General features: G+C 49.5%; 1 protein-coding gene across 1 annotated transcript in view; it reads left to right on the top strand.

The window, feature by feature from the left end:
- Positions 1-15159, top strand: part of ASTN2 (astrotactin 2) — a 351752-nt gene that overhangs the window by 75332 nt on the left and 261261 nt on the right. Inside the window, exon 3 of the mRNA XM_066563103.1 lies at positions 9751-10135. Within this exon, the coding sequence (XP_066419200.1) occupies positions 9751-10135 (385 nt within the window). The remainder of the gene's footprint in view (positions 1-9750; positions 10136-15159) is intronic.

Here is a 15159-nt window from a genome sequence, read left to right as displayed (position 1 = left end):
CAGTTCTTGTCAGGGAGATGAAAAAGCCCTGGGAGATGAAAAAGCCCTGAAACACGGGATAAATTTTAGCTGTGTGCAAGGTTCCAGTGAAGTTAATGGGAGTTAAGTGTGTGGTTAAGTGCTGTATTTAACTGGGCTTTTAAGAGCCTGCTGGGAATAGCGGTGGTGTTTTGGGAGAGGAGGCTTGCAGGGCTCCTGAGGCCTTGGATCTTCTCTTTAAACCACAGTCTTGGATCTCCCTGCTCTGTTCTACACGGGGAGGCAGCACCGTTTTCAAATTTCTTATCAAATCATAAATGAAAATTGATAAAAATTAAGGTTTGATTTGTTTTTTTCCCTTTGGTGTGTGATGCCCCAGGTACCAGTGGAGGCTTTGGGGGGCTGTGGTGTGTGACTCCTGTAGTGTGACTTATGATGCCAGAATTCCATGGTACCTTCAGATGCCAAATGCCACATGGGTACGTGCACAGAGGCTTTATCGCTGATAATGTGTTTGAATACCCTCCCTCTCCTTCTGGAAAGCTGTATTTTGTGTTCATTCAGCTGTGGATGTTCATTATGCTGAAATGTTTGCACTTTAAATATGGTAAGGCAGGGTTTGTTTTTTGTGGGTTGTTATTTCTGTTGGTTTTTTTTTTTTTTACACAATAGGCTGGATTGTTCCAAAAAAAAAACCCAAAAACCCAAAAAACCACAAGCTTTTTTCCTTCATGTCTATGTGTTCAATAGCACCTTCTCATCATCTCCAAAAATTATTTGAGAAGTCCATAAATGAATGCTAAACCCCTTTTCCACTCTCTCTCTCTTCTTCCCTGTGAGTAGAGCAGCAGCACAACCAGAGCAGAGGAGACCTGGCCCATCAATGGGGTTTGGCTCTCTAAGAAGTCCCTGTAATTGTGGTGAATTTCTGCACTTTTGCCATGTTTTCTGGACAAGTGGCCAAGGTCTGGCAGCCCCAGGAGTGGCTGGTAAATTGAGCAGAACGGGTGCTGTACCCTGTCCCTCTCAGGAGCTGCAGGCACAATGTGAATCGTGTTCGTGTTCCCTCACCCAGAGATGTGCATCTCTTATTAGATTAATCTTTTTTCTAATATATGCAGAATATACAGTGGGAACAGCATTAATTCGCACTAATGGTTGTGAGATCCACTGAGAATTAACTGCATTTTTTTGCAAATTAGTGAGGAAGCGGATAAACACAGTTATTAAAAAAAACAAGCAAAGGTACTTTTGCAACAGCACTACGTGTTTGTCATTTATCTGACAAGTGTTCTTTACTTTTAATTATATTTCATTACTTGCTAGCAAACGCTGTGCTGGCAGATATTGTAATAATCCTCCTCATTTGAAACCTTTCTTTTAGCATTTGCTAAACCTTTGTTTGGGAAGGGCTGGGGAGGTCAGGGATCCTGCAGTGGCTGTGACTTTGGGAGGTCCCACAGCACGTGCCTTCTATCTCTGGAGGTGTTATGGTGGATTCAGTGAAACCAGGCTTAAACTGAACCTTGGAGGGCTCCACTGCTTTTCGCTCTCAGCTGGGAAGGTATCAGGGCCACACACAGTCAGTTTGGGTGGGCTCCCACTCGCCCTTTCCCTGGCAGGAGCTGCCTTTGCTGGGCTGTGGCTGTGGCAGGGGGATGCTCCACACCTGAGCTGAGCTCCTGGGGACAGTCAGGGTTTGGGCTCTGTGCTGAGGATGGTGCAGGGAGGGACATTGTGTCAGGGAGGGACTGAGGTCCCCCTCAAAGTCCACCTGAGGGACTTTCCTTTAGCCCTGTGCATAATTGGGAGGTGCTTTTTTGTGTTGCCACAACCTTGGGCACACTCAGCCTGCAGCACATTGTCCTGGTCTGTAAAACCTCACCAGCAGCGGGAGACACTTACTGTGGGTGAGGTGGCCTCTTTTATTGAAAATCCAGGTAGTTTTTCCTTAATTCAAGCGAATTTCCCCTCCTCTTTGGAACAGGGCTGACACACAGCTGAGAGTGGGGTGGAAATGAGCTGAGTGGGGTGAACACGTGCAGGGGTCTCTTGTTGGCTCAGCGTGGAGCAGGACTGGGGCTCTGTAACTCAAACTCCTCAGGGGGAAAGGAAAATCTTTTGTTTTTGTCTCAGCTTTGTGCTGCCCACATTAGGAAAACATGAGCGCAAGCGCAGGAGACCTTATGAATTTTAAAAGCTCCCCTCTCTGAGGGCAGGCTCTGGGTTAGCAGGTCAGCCCATTTCGGTGAACCGTTTAGCGCACATTAAAATCACAATTTATGCAATCTGAGCCCCGGCTTTAAAAAGAGCCAGCAATCAGGTACTTAATAAAATCACCTCCAGCCCTCCTCTTTCAGCTCGCTGCAAATAAATGCCTTTTTTTTACATAATAAAAATGGATTAGGAGTCATTTTGAATTGTTATCCTAGCGAGATGTGCAGTTCGGGACACGCAGGCACGTTGACTGTGATTGAGGGTTGTGTGTTTTGGTGCTTGCACACAGCCAGTGCCTGGGAGACCTTTCAAATAAACATTTACTGGAACATCACATTGCATGTCTGAGCAGCACAGAAAGCCTGATTGGCAGGTTCACTCCTTCTTTTGTTTCCCTTCTTGGATGAAACAGCAAAACAAAACTGAGCATGGCTTTAAAAGAAAAAAAAATTGTATGAAAATGTGACTTGTCTGACTTGTTCTTTTTTTTTTTTTTATCATGGAAGAGTCAGAGATTTTAAAGTTATTGTTCCCACAGCAACTGTAACTCTCATTGCTTGTGTGTGTGTTGTACTTTACAGGACTGTATATGCTATGAAATTTATGCCCTGAGTGTGGATGTACAGCATGGTAGGAGGATCTGCAGGGTCTGGATGGAGCCATCCTGTGGGAGCCCTTCCTCTCAAACCCCTGGGCCACATCCTGTGCTCCTTGCACCCATTCAGAGAGGGTGGTTCAGGGGTGCTGTCACCTCAGGTGACACAGTTGTGATAACAACACCCCCAGAAGGCAGTGCCCCAGTCATATCTGCAGCTCAGTGAGGTAGTGAGCTGTGGGAAGAAGGGAAAAAAGAGATATCATGTGCAGTTCTCCTTGGGCTGCAATTCAAGGAGCTGTGCCTGCTCAGCAAGGCGCTGAGGCGTGTGCTCTAGGCTCATGGACTGTAATGGGAATTTAACACATTTTTAAAGCTGAGTGTGTGGTTAGGCACCTTGGTGAAGCTGTGCTGCAGTGGGGATTTGAAATGTACAGGGAGAAAATGTTGGATTTTAGGAGATTTGCCCTGTGTATCATCGCTGTCTCTTAGAGGTGGGGTTGACTGCTCTGGAGTGAGGACTGGATCCAGATCTCTTTGGAGTACATATATGTATATATTTTAATCTTGGTGTTTGTCTCTTCCTCTAGCCTTCATGCTGGCTTGCTGTCTGTCCTTGCTCCCCCGCCCATGCTGTGCCTCAGTTTCCCTGCCTGGTGCCCACTCATCACTGCTGCAGTGGAGTCTGGGCTGGCAGGGACTGGCTGTGATTTGTGCATGGGGGTGGGCTCTGCCTGACCTCTCTTTGCATCCAGGGTCTGGTGGTGCTTTGTGTGTCTGGCTTGCCTGGGAGGGGATGAAGTTCCCCAGATGAGAGATAAGATGCTGTGGAGCTGAATTGTGGGAAAGCCAAAATTGGGGTGAGAAGAATTCAAGAAAGGACTGTGGGATCATTTGTTGGGTGAGGGGAATTCAAGATAGCACCATGGGATCATCTGCTGCTCCCTCAGAGCTATACAGGGTGCAAGAATGCCCTGAAGCCTCTATTTCTCATTTGAAATAAAGTATGACTTTTCAAAAAAGCATCCAGGCTTATTTAAAAAAAAAATTAAAATTGACAGTGATGGATAATCCACTACACCCCTTGGTAAATTGTGCTAGTGTTTAATTACCTTTACAGCCAAAAAGGAAAGAAAGGAAAAGTACACAGCGTGAAGAGCCCCGAGGGTTGTGTGTTATTGCTGGACCTGATTGCTCACCTTAATTCAGCTGCTGGGATGGTGCAGGGGATGAGATGCTCCAGCACTGGGGGCTCTTTCAGCCCATGGGGCACCCTTGGGCAGCCCTGGGGACTGTCCTTGGAGCCATGTGGCTGTGGGAGCCCTGCTCCATCCAGCAGCAGCTCAGTAGCCATGGGGCTGGTTGCCAGCCCAGTGTTGGACAATAAATGGCTTCAAGTTAGGAAATAAAGAGGGATATTCTTGCCTGAGGACAAAAACTTGTGTTGGTGTTGGGAGGAAGGTGCCCAGGTCAGCACAGATTTAAGTGCTGTGCTGTTTAGCACTGGGTTTGCTTTGACCTACACAAGGGATGCTGTGGTATAAGAGCCCAAACTATCCCAACCCTGGGATTTTCTTCTGTGACTTCAGCCCTTTTGGTGTGGCAGCTGGAAGACTGTCAGAGCTTGACTTCTGATCAGCTGGGCTGTCTCTGTGTGACTGCAGGGACAGGGGCTTCCTGCCAGGGATCACAGCACATCCCACCACTGTGGGGAGCAGAGCTGGAAAGGCCAGAGGCTGCTACAAGGAAGTTTTTCTGGACTCCAGAGCAGCAGTGGGACTCCCTTGTCTTTCCCTGGCTTGGTAGGGCAGGCTGGGGGCTGTGTTCAAAGCAGCAATGCATCCTCTTGCTGCCCAGAAATTGTTCAGCATCTCAGAGGCTCCTACAGAGTGACAGCCCTCCAATCCAACAGCTTGGCAGCCTTCATAATTGATGTGAGGGGCCAATCTCTTGGGCTTCAGGGTGGCCTCTCCCATTGATTTTCCTTCTGGGCTTCAAATAATTCCCAGCCTCTCAGAATCTCTGCTGCTCACAGTGACCCCAAGATGTGTTAGAAAGTCTCTTTTCCCAGCTCAGCAGTTGAAGAAGGAGTCAGAGCTCTTCTGGTCTCGTTCTCAAGGTTGTTCATTGTTTCTTATCTATAAAATTCTTTCTCTGGCCAGCTGAGGTCTGTTCAGCAGGACAGACAGAGGCACTCTGACCGTCCTCAGGGCAGTGTTATCTTTTTATACTAAAAACTACGTGTACATTATTTACATTATAACTTCCCAATACCTATCACCTATGTTAGACAGTGAGTTTCTACTCTAAACCAATCTAAAAGTGCCAACATCACCCAGAAGATGGAGGCTATCAAGAAGAAAGAAAAAGGACAAGGCATGCCCAAATCCCTCCATCTTGGGACCCCAAGCCCCCATTCCAAAACCCCAAAAATCTATTTTTCACCCCGTGACAAACCAACTATTACTCTACTTAAACTCTGTTGACTTGTAATTCTTCATATAAAGGTTGGTAATTGTTTTTTCCAAGGGCTAAATCAAAAGCACAGGGGTCTTGGGCTCTGTGCCAGGGTCTCTGAGACCCTTGGCAGGGTCTCGAGTCCTCCAGGGCAGCCAGAGGAATTTCCTGGAATTTTCCAACACCAGCCTTGCTGCTCTTCAGCTTCAGCTGAGCTTTGCTCTGGTGCCACAAGCCCTGCAGTTCTTTCCACACATGGGTTGTTCCCACCATCCCTCTTCTCCCCCATCTTCCTTCTCCCTTCTGTAATAACTGTTTTTGCTACTCTTAAGTCAATATTTGCACCTTCACCATTTTTTCCTTCTCCTCTCCTGTGGGCCTTGGCAATGTTCTGGTGCTGGTGGCCCCTGCTTGGCCAGCCCAGGGCAGCAGGAGCGTGGCAGGAAGGACATTACGTGGGAGAATATGCATGTTCACAGCTCAGAGGATTAAAGGCCCGTGTTCTTATCACTGCAGAACAGAGTATTATAAATCCAGCCTTAGAATACCAAATCCCCACGCGGCTCGGCCATTGTTTGGGAATATTAAAAAGCTCGGAGACAGAAATAATCAGTTTCCCAATGACACGTTGTCAAATAAAACATTTCTCATATTATCCCTTCTTTCCCCTTTCTCTCTCCCGCTCCCTCAGTTGGATAATTTAACACGAAAAATAGATTAAAATGAGGCTGGCTTGAACGCCTCCTAAGTTTGACTATTTTTTTTCCCCCCCCTTTTTTCCCAGGAAGCTCTCCAGGTATGTGTGGTGTTGTTAAACAAGCAGCTGCCAGGAAGGGGTCAGGGACTAAAGGAGCATGTTGAAATTGAGCTGCCTGTCATGAGCCCCTGGTGCTCACCCAGGGGGCTGGCACAGGCACCCCCAGCCTTTCCCAGGGGACATTGGCAGAGCAGAGATCTCTGGCTCATCCCCTAAGGATGTGGGAGCTGGAGCTGGGCTGGGAGCCCTTGGCTTCCTTGAGCCAGCCCTGTCATTCTTGAGTCAGAGGGCGAACGGCACACCAGGAACCTCTTTATGTCTTCTTGTAGGTCTTCCCAAGCAGAGAGATCTTTAAATAAAGATTCCCAGCCTCTCAGAAGCTCTGCTGCTCACAGTGACCCTGAGATGTGTTAGAAAGTCTCTTTTCCCAGCCCAGCAGTCAAAGAAGGAGTCAGAACTCTTCTGGTCTCATTCTCAAGGTTGTTTATTGTTTCTTATCTATAAAATTCTTTCTCTGGCCTGCCAAGGTCTGCTCAGCAGGTCAGACAGAGGCACTCTGACCATCCTCAGAGGCGATGTTAACTTTTATACTAAAAACTACGTGTACAATATTTACTATAACTTCCCAATACCTATCACCTGTGTTAGACAGTGAGCTTCTACTCTAAACCAATTTAAAAGTGCCAGCATCACCCAGAAGATGGGAGCTAGGAAGAAGAAAGAAGAAGGACAGGGCACACCCAAATTCCTCCATCTTGGGACCCTGAGCCCCCTTTCTAAAACCCCAAAAATCTATTTTTGACAATAAACCTGCCAACAGGTTTATTGTCTCCAGGACATTTCCCAGGGGTAAATGTAAGCTGAGCCCAGCCAGGAAGATCCACAGCCCCAGGCCTGCCAGGGGTGCCTAAAGCCCTTCCTTGGCTCCAGCTGGCACAGCTGCTCCTCCTGCAAGGCTTTTTCTGTCACTCTGACCTTTTCTGAGCATCTGGGATGTCTCTGGTTTTGCTTTTCCATGGAGGGTGAGTGCCTGTGTGCCCAGGGGTGCAGAGTGCTCTGCCCTGCAGCCCTTTCCAGTAGCAGAGTGCACAAAGGAGTGAGTGATACCCAGCTGGGCAGCTCAGGGATTTGGTGGTGAAGGCCTTGGAGAAGATTTTTCCCAGCAATCACATCCAGAAGTGTTCTGAAGCCCTTCTGGACCATGAGAACCCTCTCTTTGCTGTAAAGATGCTGGCACATGATCCAGACCTGGTTTTGCAGTGGTGTTTGTTGTGTTGAAGTTTGTGGCCCTGCTGTGTCCTTGTAGCCTGGCCTGTCCTCCTTTCTGGTGTGCCACGGTTTCTCTCCTGCAAACTGGATTTCTGAGGAGATGCCAGGGGGTGTGGGTGGCTCTGTGATGCTCTGAGGTCTCCATGCATCAGGCACTGTGCAAATCCAAGGAAACTCCTGTCTGCTCTCCCAGGCTGAGGTGTCCATGCTGGTTCTTGTTTCTGGGCATGGAAGGCCATGGTGGGTCTTTGCTGGCCCACTGAGTCCTGCATCTCTTAGGAAAATTTTCAGGAGAGGAGGGGATCCTGATGTGGGGCATGCTGGGCTGGGCCCCCTCTGTGGCAGGTTGTGGTGCAGGGAAACATCTCCTGAGGCAGCTCATCCTGTGAAACTTTCCACTGCCACCTCTGTCACCCTGGTTTTTTAAATTCTTCTAAGCCTTCTGATGTTTACATTCTTGTAACTAGCTTTCTCACGCGCTTTTCTGGATATAACTTATTGTTTTACAATCTTTTCTGGAGGAGGAGAAATTTGATGGACTGTTGGTTTGTCCAGTGTCATTGGAGAGGTGGCACTGTCGCCCTCCAATCCACTGTCACTTTTGGAAATCTATAAATGTTGGAGTCAGAACATAAACTGCCCTCATTTTACCTTGGAGGTTCCAGTGTCGGCATCATTTTATTTTGTGTCCTAGAGCGACTCACCTCCTTACAGCTGCTCCTGTTTAGGAGTCAGAGCCGTGCTCCAGGTGCAGCCCGGTGCTTTGTATGGAATGCAGAGGGAATTTCCACGCCTCTGCTCTGCTGTAGAGCTCGGGTGCAGCTCCGGGCCGCGGCATCCCAGGTGCCCAAGGAAGGCCTGCCCTGCCCTGGCTGTTCCTGTCATGCTGCAAAGCCCTGGTCGCCCGTGCTGCTCCTGATTTACATGCCCTGCCTTGCTTGTCTGCCACGGGATAAAATTGCTCTGATGCTGCAGAGATTAAGAGGCTGGGAGCTGGCACAGGCACAGCTCTTGTGTGTATGGGGATGAATTTAACTTCCAGAGCAGCCAGAGGCAGGGCTGGCTCCCTGTGCTACTCCCTAGCCAGGCTCCCTTGAGAGGATGTGCTACTTCCATGTACATACAGATATTTGGAAGTGTTTTTTTTTGTTTGTTTGTTTTTTTTGTTTTTTTTTTTTTGTTAAAGATTTTTATTTTTAATGTTAACTTTTTTGAGAGCTGTATTGAATAAAATTTTTAGGAGAGGAAAAACAAGAGCTTAGTAGAGAAGGTCTGAGTCTGGAATATGTTGTGCTGTGCCCCACCTCTGCAGTTGATCTTGAAACCACAGGGAAACCAGAGCAAAAATGTTGGAGCTGGGGTAATCATGCCTTGGGAGCATTGCCTGTGAGGGGCCATTTGTTGCACCAGCATTTTTGGGAAATGTGTGTCTCTGCTAAGGCTTTATTGCTCCTGGGTGATGGTTGGATTGTTTTAATGAGTTTGGTGGAGTGTGATCATCCCCATTCCCTTTTTCCCATGTAGGGGTCCTGGGGGTCCCAAGGAGTGAGGTGGGAAGAACAAAGTCCCTGTGAGAATGGTCAGAGTTGAGCTGGGGGTGTCACTGTGCTATTCCCAGCTGAATAGCACAGTGACAACCCCTGGCATCCTCATCTACCTGCCCATGACCTCACACCTGGGAGGTGGCTGCTCCAGGAACCCACCTGTGTGTGGTTCAGGGGCTGTGGATGGAAGGGGGCTCTGGGGGTTTATCAGAGGGTGCTGAAGCACTGGAACAGACTGTCCAGGGAAGCTGTGGGTGCACCATCCCTGGAAGTGTTCAAGTTTGGATGGGGTGTGAAACAAGCTTGCCCTAGTGGATGGTGTCCAGTCCTGGCCCCTCAGTTTAGGAAGGACATTGAGATGCTTGAGCACATCCAGAGGAGGCAACGAGGCTGGAGAGGGGCTGGAAACACAAACCCTGTGAGGAACCCCTGAGGGAGCTGGGGGTGCTCAGCCTGGAGAAAAGGAGACTCAGGGCTGCCCCCATCACTCTCACAGCTCCTGAAAGGTGCCTGTGCTCAGCTGGGGCTGGGCTGCATCCTCAGAACCAGAGCACACAGCCTCAAGCTGCACCAAGGGATATTCAGATTGGATAGCAGGAGAAAGTTTTCTACAGAAAGGGTGATAAAGTTCTGGAATGGCTGCTTGGGGAGGTGGTGGAGTCACCATCCCTGGGTGTGTTTAACAAAGCCTGGATGTGGCACTGGGTGCCAGGGTTGAGTTGAGGGGTTGGGGTGTACTTGATGATCTTGAAGGTCTCTTCCAACCTGGTGATTCTGTGAATTCTGTGAATTCTGTGTCCATGCCCATGGCAGGGGGGTGGAATGATGGGCTTTAGGATCTCATCCACCCACCATTCTGTGATTCTATGGACCCTGCAGCTCCCCCTCACCCCCCCGTGCCCCCCTGACAGTGCGCTGTGCTCTCTCTGCAGGGCGGGCTGATCGCGCTGCTGCTGCTGCTGCTGGTGTTCATGGTGGCCCTGTACGCCCAGCGCCGCTGGCACAAGCGCCGCCGCATCCCGCAGAAGAGCGCCAGCACCGAGGCCACCCACGAGATCCACTACATCCCCTCGGTGCTGCTGGGGCCCCAGGCCCGCGAGAGCTTCCGCAACTCACGCCTGCAGGCCCACAACTCCGTCATCGGCGTGCCCATCCGCGAGACGCCCATCCTGGATGACTATGAGGATGAGGAGGAGGAGGAGACGCCGCGGCGGGCAGAGCCCAGCGCCAGGGAGGATGAGTTTGGCAGCCAGGTGACAAGGACGCTGGAGAGCCTGGGCAGGGGAGGGGAGGAGAAGCCTGACTACGAGAAGAAAGGTTTGTGGCTTTTCTCTCTCCGCTCTGCTGGGGAGCTCTCGGGTTTTTGGTTGTTAATTGCTGCCCTGAGATGTGGGAATGGTCTCTGTTTCGGCCCACACGTCTGAAGAACGAGTCAGAGCTCTTCAGTTTTTGGTCTTGAAGTTGTTTATTAATTCTTATCTATAAAATTTTCTTTCTGCCCAGCCAAGATCTGCTCAGCAGGGCAGCCACAGGCACTGTGACCGCCTCCGAGGCGGTGTTGTCCTTTTATACTACAAACTACATAGAACATATTGACACTTAATTCCCAATACCTATCACCTATGTTAGACAGTGCACTTCTATTCTAAACCAATCCCAAAGTGCCACCATCATTGCAGAAAATGGAGAAGAAGAAGAAGAAGAAGAAGAAAGGCTGGACATGCCCAAGTTCCTCCATCTTGTCCCCAAAACCCCCATACCAAAAACCCTCAAATCTACATTTTCACCCTGTGATCATTTTATTATTACACTATTCAAACTTCTGTGACTTTCAGGTCCTCATACAAAGGTGGTAATTTGCGCCAGGGATCAAAATCCAATCCCCAGGTGCTCTGGGCTGTGTGCCAGGGTCTCTGAGCCCCCTGGCAGGGTCCTGGCAACTCTGGGCACCCAGAGGGATGGACTGAGTTCTGACACCCAGAGGGATGCACTGAGCTCTGACAGGGAGCAGCGCGTTCCCCAGGGGATTTCGGCTGAGGCGTGCTTGATTGCTTGCATTTGGAAAATCTGTCTGTCAGAAGCTGCTACACCCACCTCTGCTTATTGAAATGTTATTATGAGCCATTTAATATTGTTCACCTGCAATGCACAGTAAAAATGCATTTGAATAAACAAAAGCAAAGCATATTAGTGCTGTGAGTGACTCCAGCAGGAGCGAGGAAGGGATGTGCTGGCTTGCTCTGTGCAGGAAAGGGATCTTGGTGTGGCGCTGAACCATCTTTCCTTTCTAGTGAGGGCTTTTCAGACAGACCTAGCAGCCACAGTGGCAAGGATGGGGACAAGGACTCTCTTTGTCTCCATGGAGGAGCCAGGGATAGCCTAGGTGGTGCAGTGTGTCTGGAAAGCAGCTCCCTGCCCCTGTGATGGTCATAAGTGGTGGCTGAGGTTGATAATCTTCCACCCTTAAAATGCTCTTTACTCTGTCCCCTTTTAAACAAGACTGTGCTGATTGTGATGGGGATATTTGCTCAAACAGATTTGGAGGTGCCCAGGGATCAATCTGCCATCCTTGAGTGCTGCTCTGAGCATCCCTGTTGGCATCTCTTGGTGTGTGTCTGGCTGTTACCAGCCCATGGGGTTAAGAGATGTTTCCTCAACCCTCTGCTCAGTGAGAATGAACAAATGAAAGCCTTCATATCTCATAACCGAGCTACCTTCTTTCTTCTTTCATATTCTCTTCTTTGTTTTGCTTTTCTATAAATTATTTAGAGTTGTGTGAGTGGGGAAGACAGCAGTAACTGCATTTCAGTGCTCTTCAAAACAAAATAGCAAACAAGATCTAGAGCAGAATATTAAACTATCCAAGGGCTTCAGGAACTGGCAATAATGAATTTACACAGACTGAACCCCCTGCCCCAAGCTGGAAGCTGCCTGTGGGATACCTGAGCTGGGAGAGGTGTTCCCAAATGCTCCCACCAGCTCTGCTTGTGATGCTGTCAGGCTTTGTGCCTTGGATCGAGGCAGGTTTGTGCCTTGCCTAGTCTGATCCTTCCACACTGTGCCACTTCACCGTATGCTTCCTCCCAGATGGGCACTTTTCCCTCTTGGATGAGGCTCTGCTCAAGGAGCCAAGCTATGGTTTGTGCTGCTTACTCCTCCCTGCTGAAGCTGCTTAGAGCCTGCATTGCCCAGGATGAGGTGGCTGTGGTTCAGATCTAGGGTTTCTAGACTGCAGATATAAATAGATGTGCTGTGGGCTTTCCACTCTGACCTGGTGGCACAGGCAGGAGAAATGTGGTGGCTCAGACATGCTGCTCCCTGCACACGAGCAGCAGTCACAGCTGGGTTCCTGTGGGGATGGGGCATGTGGGGCGGAGAAGCTGCAGCTGGTGTGAGCAGACACCAGGTACCTGGAGATCCCCAGGGACTGGAAGCCAGTTCTGCTTGGGCTTGGCTTTGCAGCTGGATTGAAGGTGGAGGCATTAAGGGACACCCAGCTGGAGCGTGGCTGTAGTGCCACAGCGAGATCAGCCTTTCCCTGGTGCCCAGCTGGCACTGCCAGGTTTCATTGTGCTCACTGGGGATGGCTGTGGAGCTGTGCCTGCATCCCAGGGAATCCACCAGCTCCTATGGGAAAAGCTCTCCTTGCTGAGCTGCCTTGTGATAAGGCATCAGCTGGGACTTGTCAGCGGGCTCCAAACGCTCTCGTCACAGGGGCTGTCAGCAGAGGCTCTTTCAAGTGTCACTTCCCAGCATTAATTACCAGGGATGGCAAATCCAATGGAGATGGAGCAGTTCTGCTCACCCCCCAGCTGCCTGTGCTGCAGCTTCCCCCTGTGCTGGGCCCTGACTGACTGCAGGTGCTCTTCCCAGCACTGGGGATTTGCACACCCCACTCTTGGTGTCTGTTGGGTCATTTTTTCTCTTTGTGTTTTTTTTTTTAATTTTTTTTTTGTTGTTGTTCACCACTTCTGGATGTATCTAGTCAGGGAATGAGGCAGGGAATTGCTCTGGATGTGTCTGCTCTGTGCAGTCCCTGCCCAGGAGGCCTGAGCAGCACAAATGTTTTGCAGATCACAGCTCAGCAAGCCAAACTTTCCTCCCCAGCTCAGGCAGTGATGTGGATGGGAGGGATGCTCCCGTGTGGTGGCAGAGCATCTGAAGTGAATCCCAGCACAAACAAAACACAGGAGTGATGTGCTGAATAATGACATCTAGCAACAAGCGTGTCTGAGTGATAAAGTTAATGAAATTACAGGTTCTGACCTGATACCAGGCTCTGCTGTGGGGAGATAAACAGCAGGGCAAAGATGAGATGTTTATTTCTCCCTAGCTGCAGTTGTAATCTGGATGCACTGTGCAGGGCCATTAATGTTATTACTGTTATGCAAAATCATTTTTGACTTGGGGAAAAAAAAAAAAAAAGAGAGCAAAGAAAGAAAAATCTCCCAACTGCCTAGAAAATGTAAAGCTGACAAAATTAGAATTGCAGCAGGAGCACAAGCTGACCTGGTGACATTGTACAGAGCCCAGATGAATTTAGACAGAAGAAAAATCCAAGGCAGTTTAGGAAGAAAAGTAGAAAAGTAGTCTTCTTTTTTTTTTTTTTTATTAATAATAAAATGAAATGGAGCGAGGCAGGAAGCAATAGCCAGGCTGTCCTAATTATCCAGAAGGATCCCCTGAGCTGGGATGGAGCAGGGACTGCTCTGTCTCCTCGTGGGTTTGGGTTCTCTCTGGCAATGAACAGGTCTCTGGGGTTCTGTGCTCATGGGTGTGCATGGTTCCAGGTGGGGTCTGTGGTGTGGGGTGCAGTTTCTGGGGTCTTGGTCTTTGCTGGGGAGACCCTCCCTCTCTGAATGCAGCCCCAGTATGTACATGGGGTTCAGTGGTTATGGGAGTTTGGGTGGATTTGTGCAGGTGCTGTCACTTCCTCACCTCCTCTGTCCTCACTTCCCTGTGGAGTTTCCAGTCCATGCTCCTCATGAGTTCTGCTCTCCTGCTTTTCCCAAGCAGATGGACTCAAGCTCCATCCCTCTGGGAATTCCTCACGTGCTTTTCTCTTTTAATGCACACAGCTCTCATCCTCACAGACACAGCTTCATCCTACAGCAGCAGGAGCCCTTTCTCTTTGTCACCAAGTCCTGTTGGAGGCACTTTGGGCCCAGTCCATTGCAGGTGGCACTGCTCCATCCCTGCCTGGATACACAGCGATGGAGTTGGCAAACAAAGCTAAAGCCCAGCAACCTCAGTATGGGATTACCCACAAGTTCCTCAGAGAAGATTTTGCCAAACCAAATCTCCTAAGGATCAGCAAGGAATAGAACTTCTGCCTGGTGAAAACTGAGGAGAAATCAGACTTGAAAATCGACTGTCTGCAATTCCACTCCTGCAACAAAGGACCCATCTTTATTTCTCAGGTTCTTTCATGTTTGAAAAAAGAACATTTCAAGCAGGCCTTTGTGTTGGCTTCACAGGCTCTGCAGTCTGGGTATGGCCTCCAAGTCTAGACAGGAGCCAGGACTTATTACTGATGGTTCCAATGATTAATACCATGGGCATATCAAAGCTGTGTTTGGGCACTCATCTTGAATTCCTCTCCTGGACTTACTACTCCCCTGCTGTGTTGGCTCAGGTAAACCTCTGAAGTTTCTCTTACTCAATCCATGGATGCTTTTTTCAGCAGTGGTAGTGAGATGCTTTTTGAGCATTCCTGAAAGATGAACTGGCTCCTAGAGTGCACCTGGAGATGTGGATCCAGCTCCACTCTGCCACTGGCTGCTCTGATAGCCCTGGCCATGTCATTTAATGGTCCAGGGGTTGGAGAGGGAGCCAAGGCAGAGAGCAGGCAGGGCAGCATAAGGAAATACTGGGAACTGCTGATGTCAGGGCTTGTGGTCCCCCCAGGCTCCCAGCCAAGCTGCTCTGGGTGGTGCAGCCCAGGAGAACTGTGGGAGAAGGGATTTAGGCAGGGAAGACAAATGGCTTTGAGGTGACAGCAAAAAGCAGGGGATGGATCCTGATGAGGGCAAGAGAGACTTCCTATGCCCCCACCAGCACTGGAGGAGCTGTTCTGGTGTCTGCATCTCAGAATTGTTTTTCCTTCCAGTGGAGACTCCTCTGGGGAGAGGTAAGGCAGTGCTGTGGCTGGAGGGCAGGATGTTGGGGATGTGGAAAGGGACATTTTGGGGGCTGAGCTGTGCAAGAGGAGGGCAGGTAGTCAAGCTGTTCCCTAGAGTTGCCATTCATTGATAAGTGTCTTGGAGGTGAGATTTGGAGATGGGTGTGAGTTGGGGGCAATGCCCTCACTATGGACAGGTGATGGTGCTGCTCTCCATGCT

This window comes from Molothrus aeneus, chromosome 19 (genome assembly GCF_037042795.1).
Source record: "Molothrus aeneus isolate 106 chromosome 19, BPBGC_Maene_1.0, whole genome shotgun sequence".
Lineage (NCBI taxonomy): Eukaryota > Metazoa > Chordata > Aves > Passeriformes > Icteridae > Molothrus > Molothrus aeneus.
This window is presented reverse-complemented; position numbering and strand designations above follow the sequence as displayed.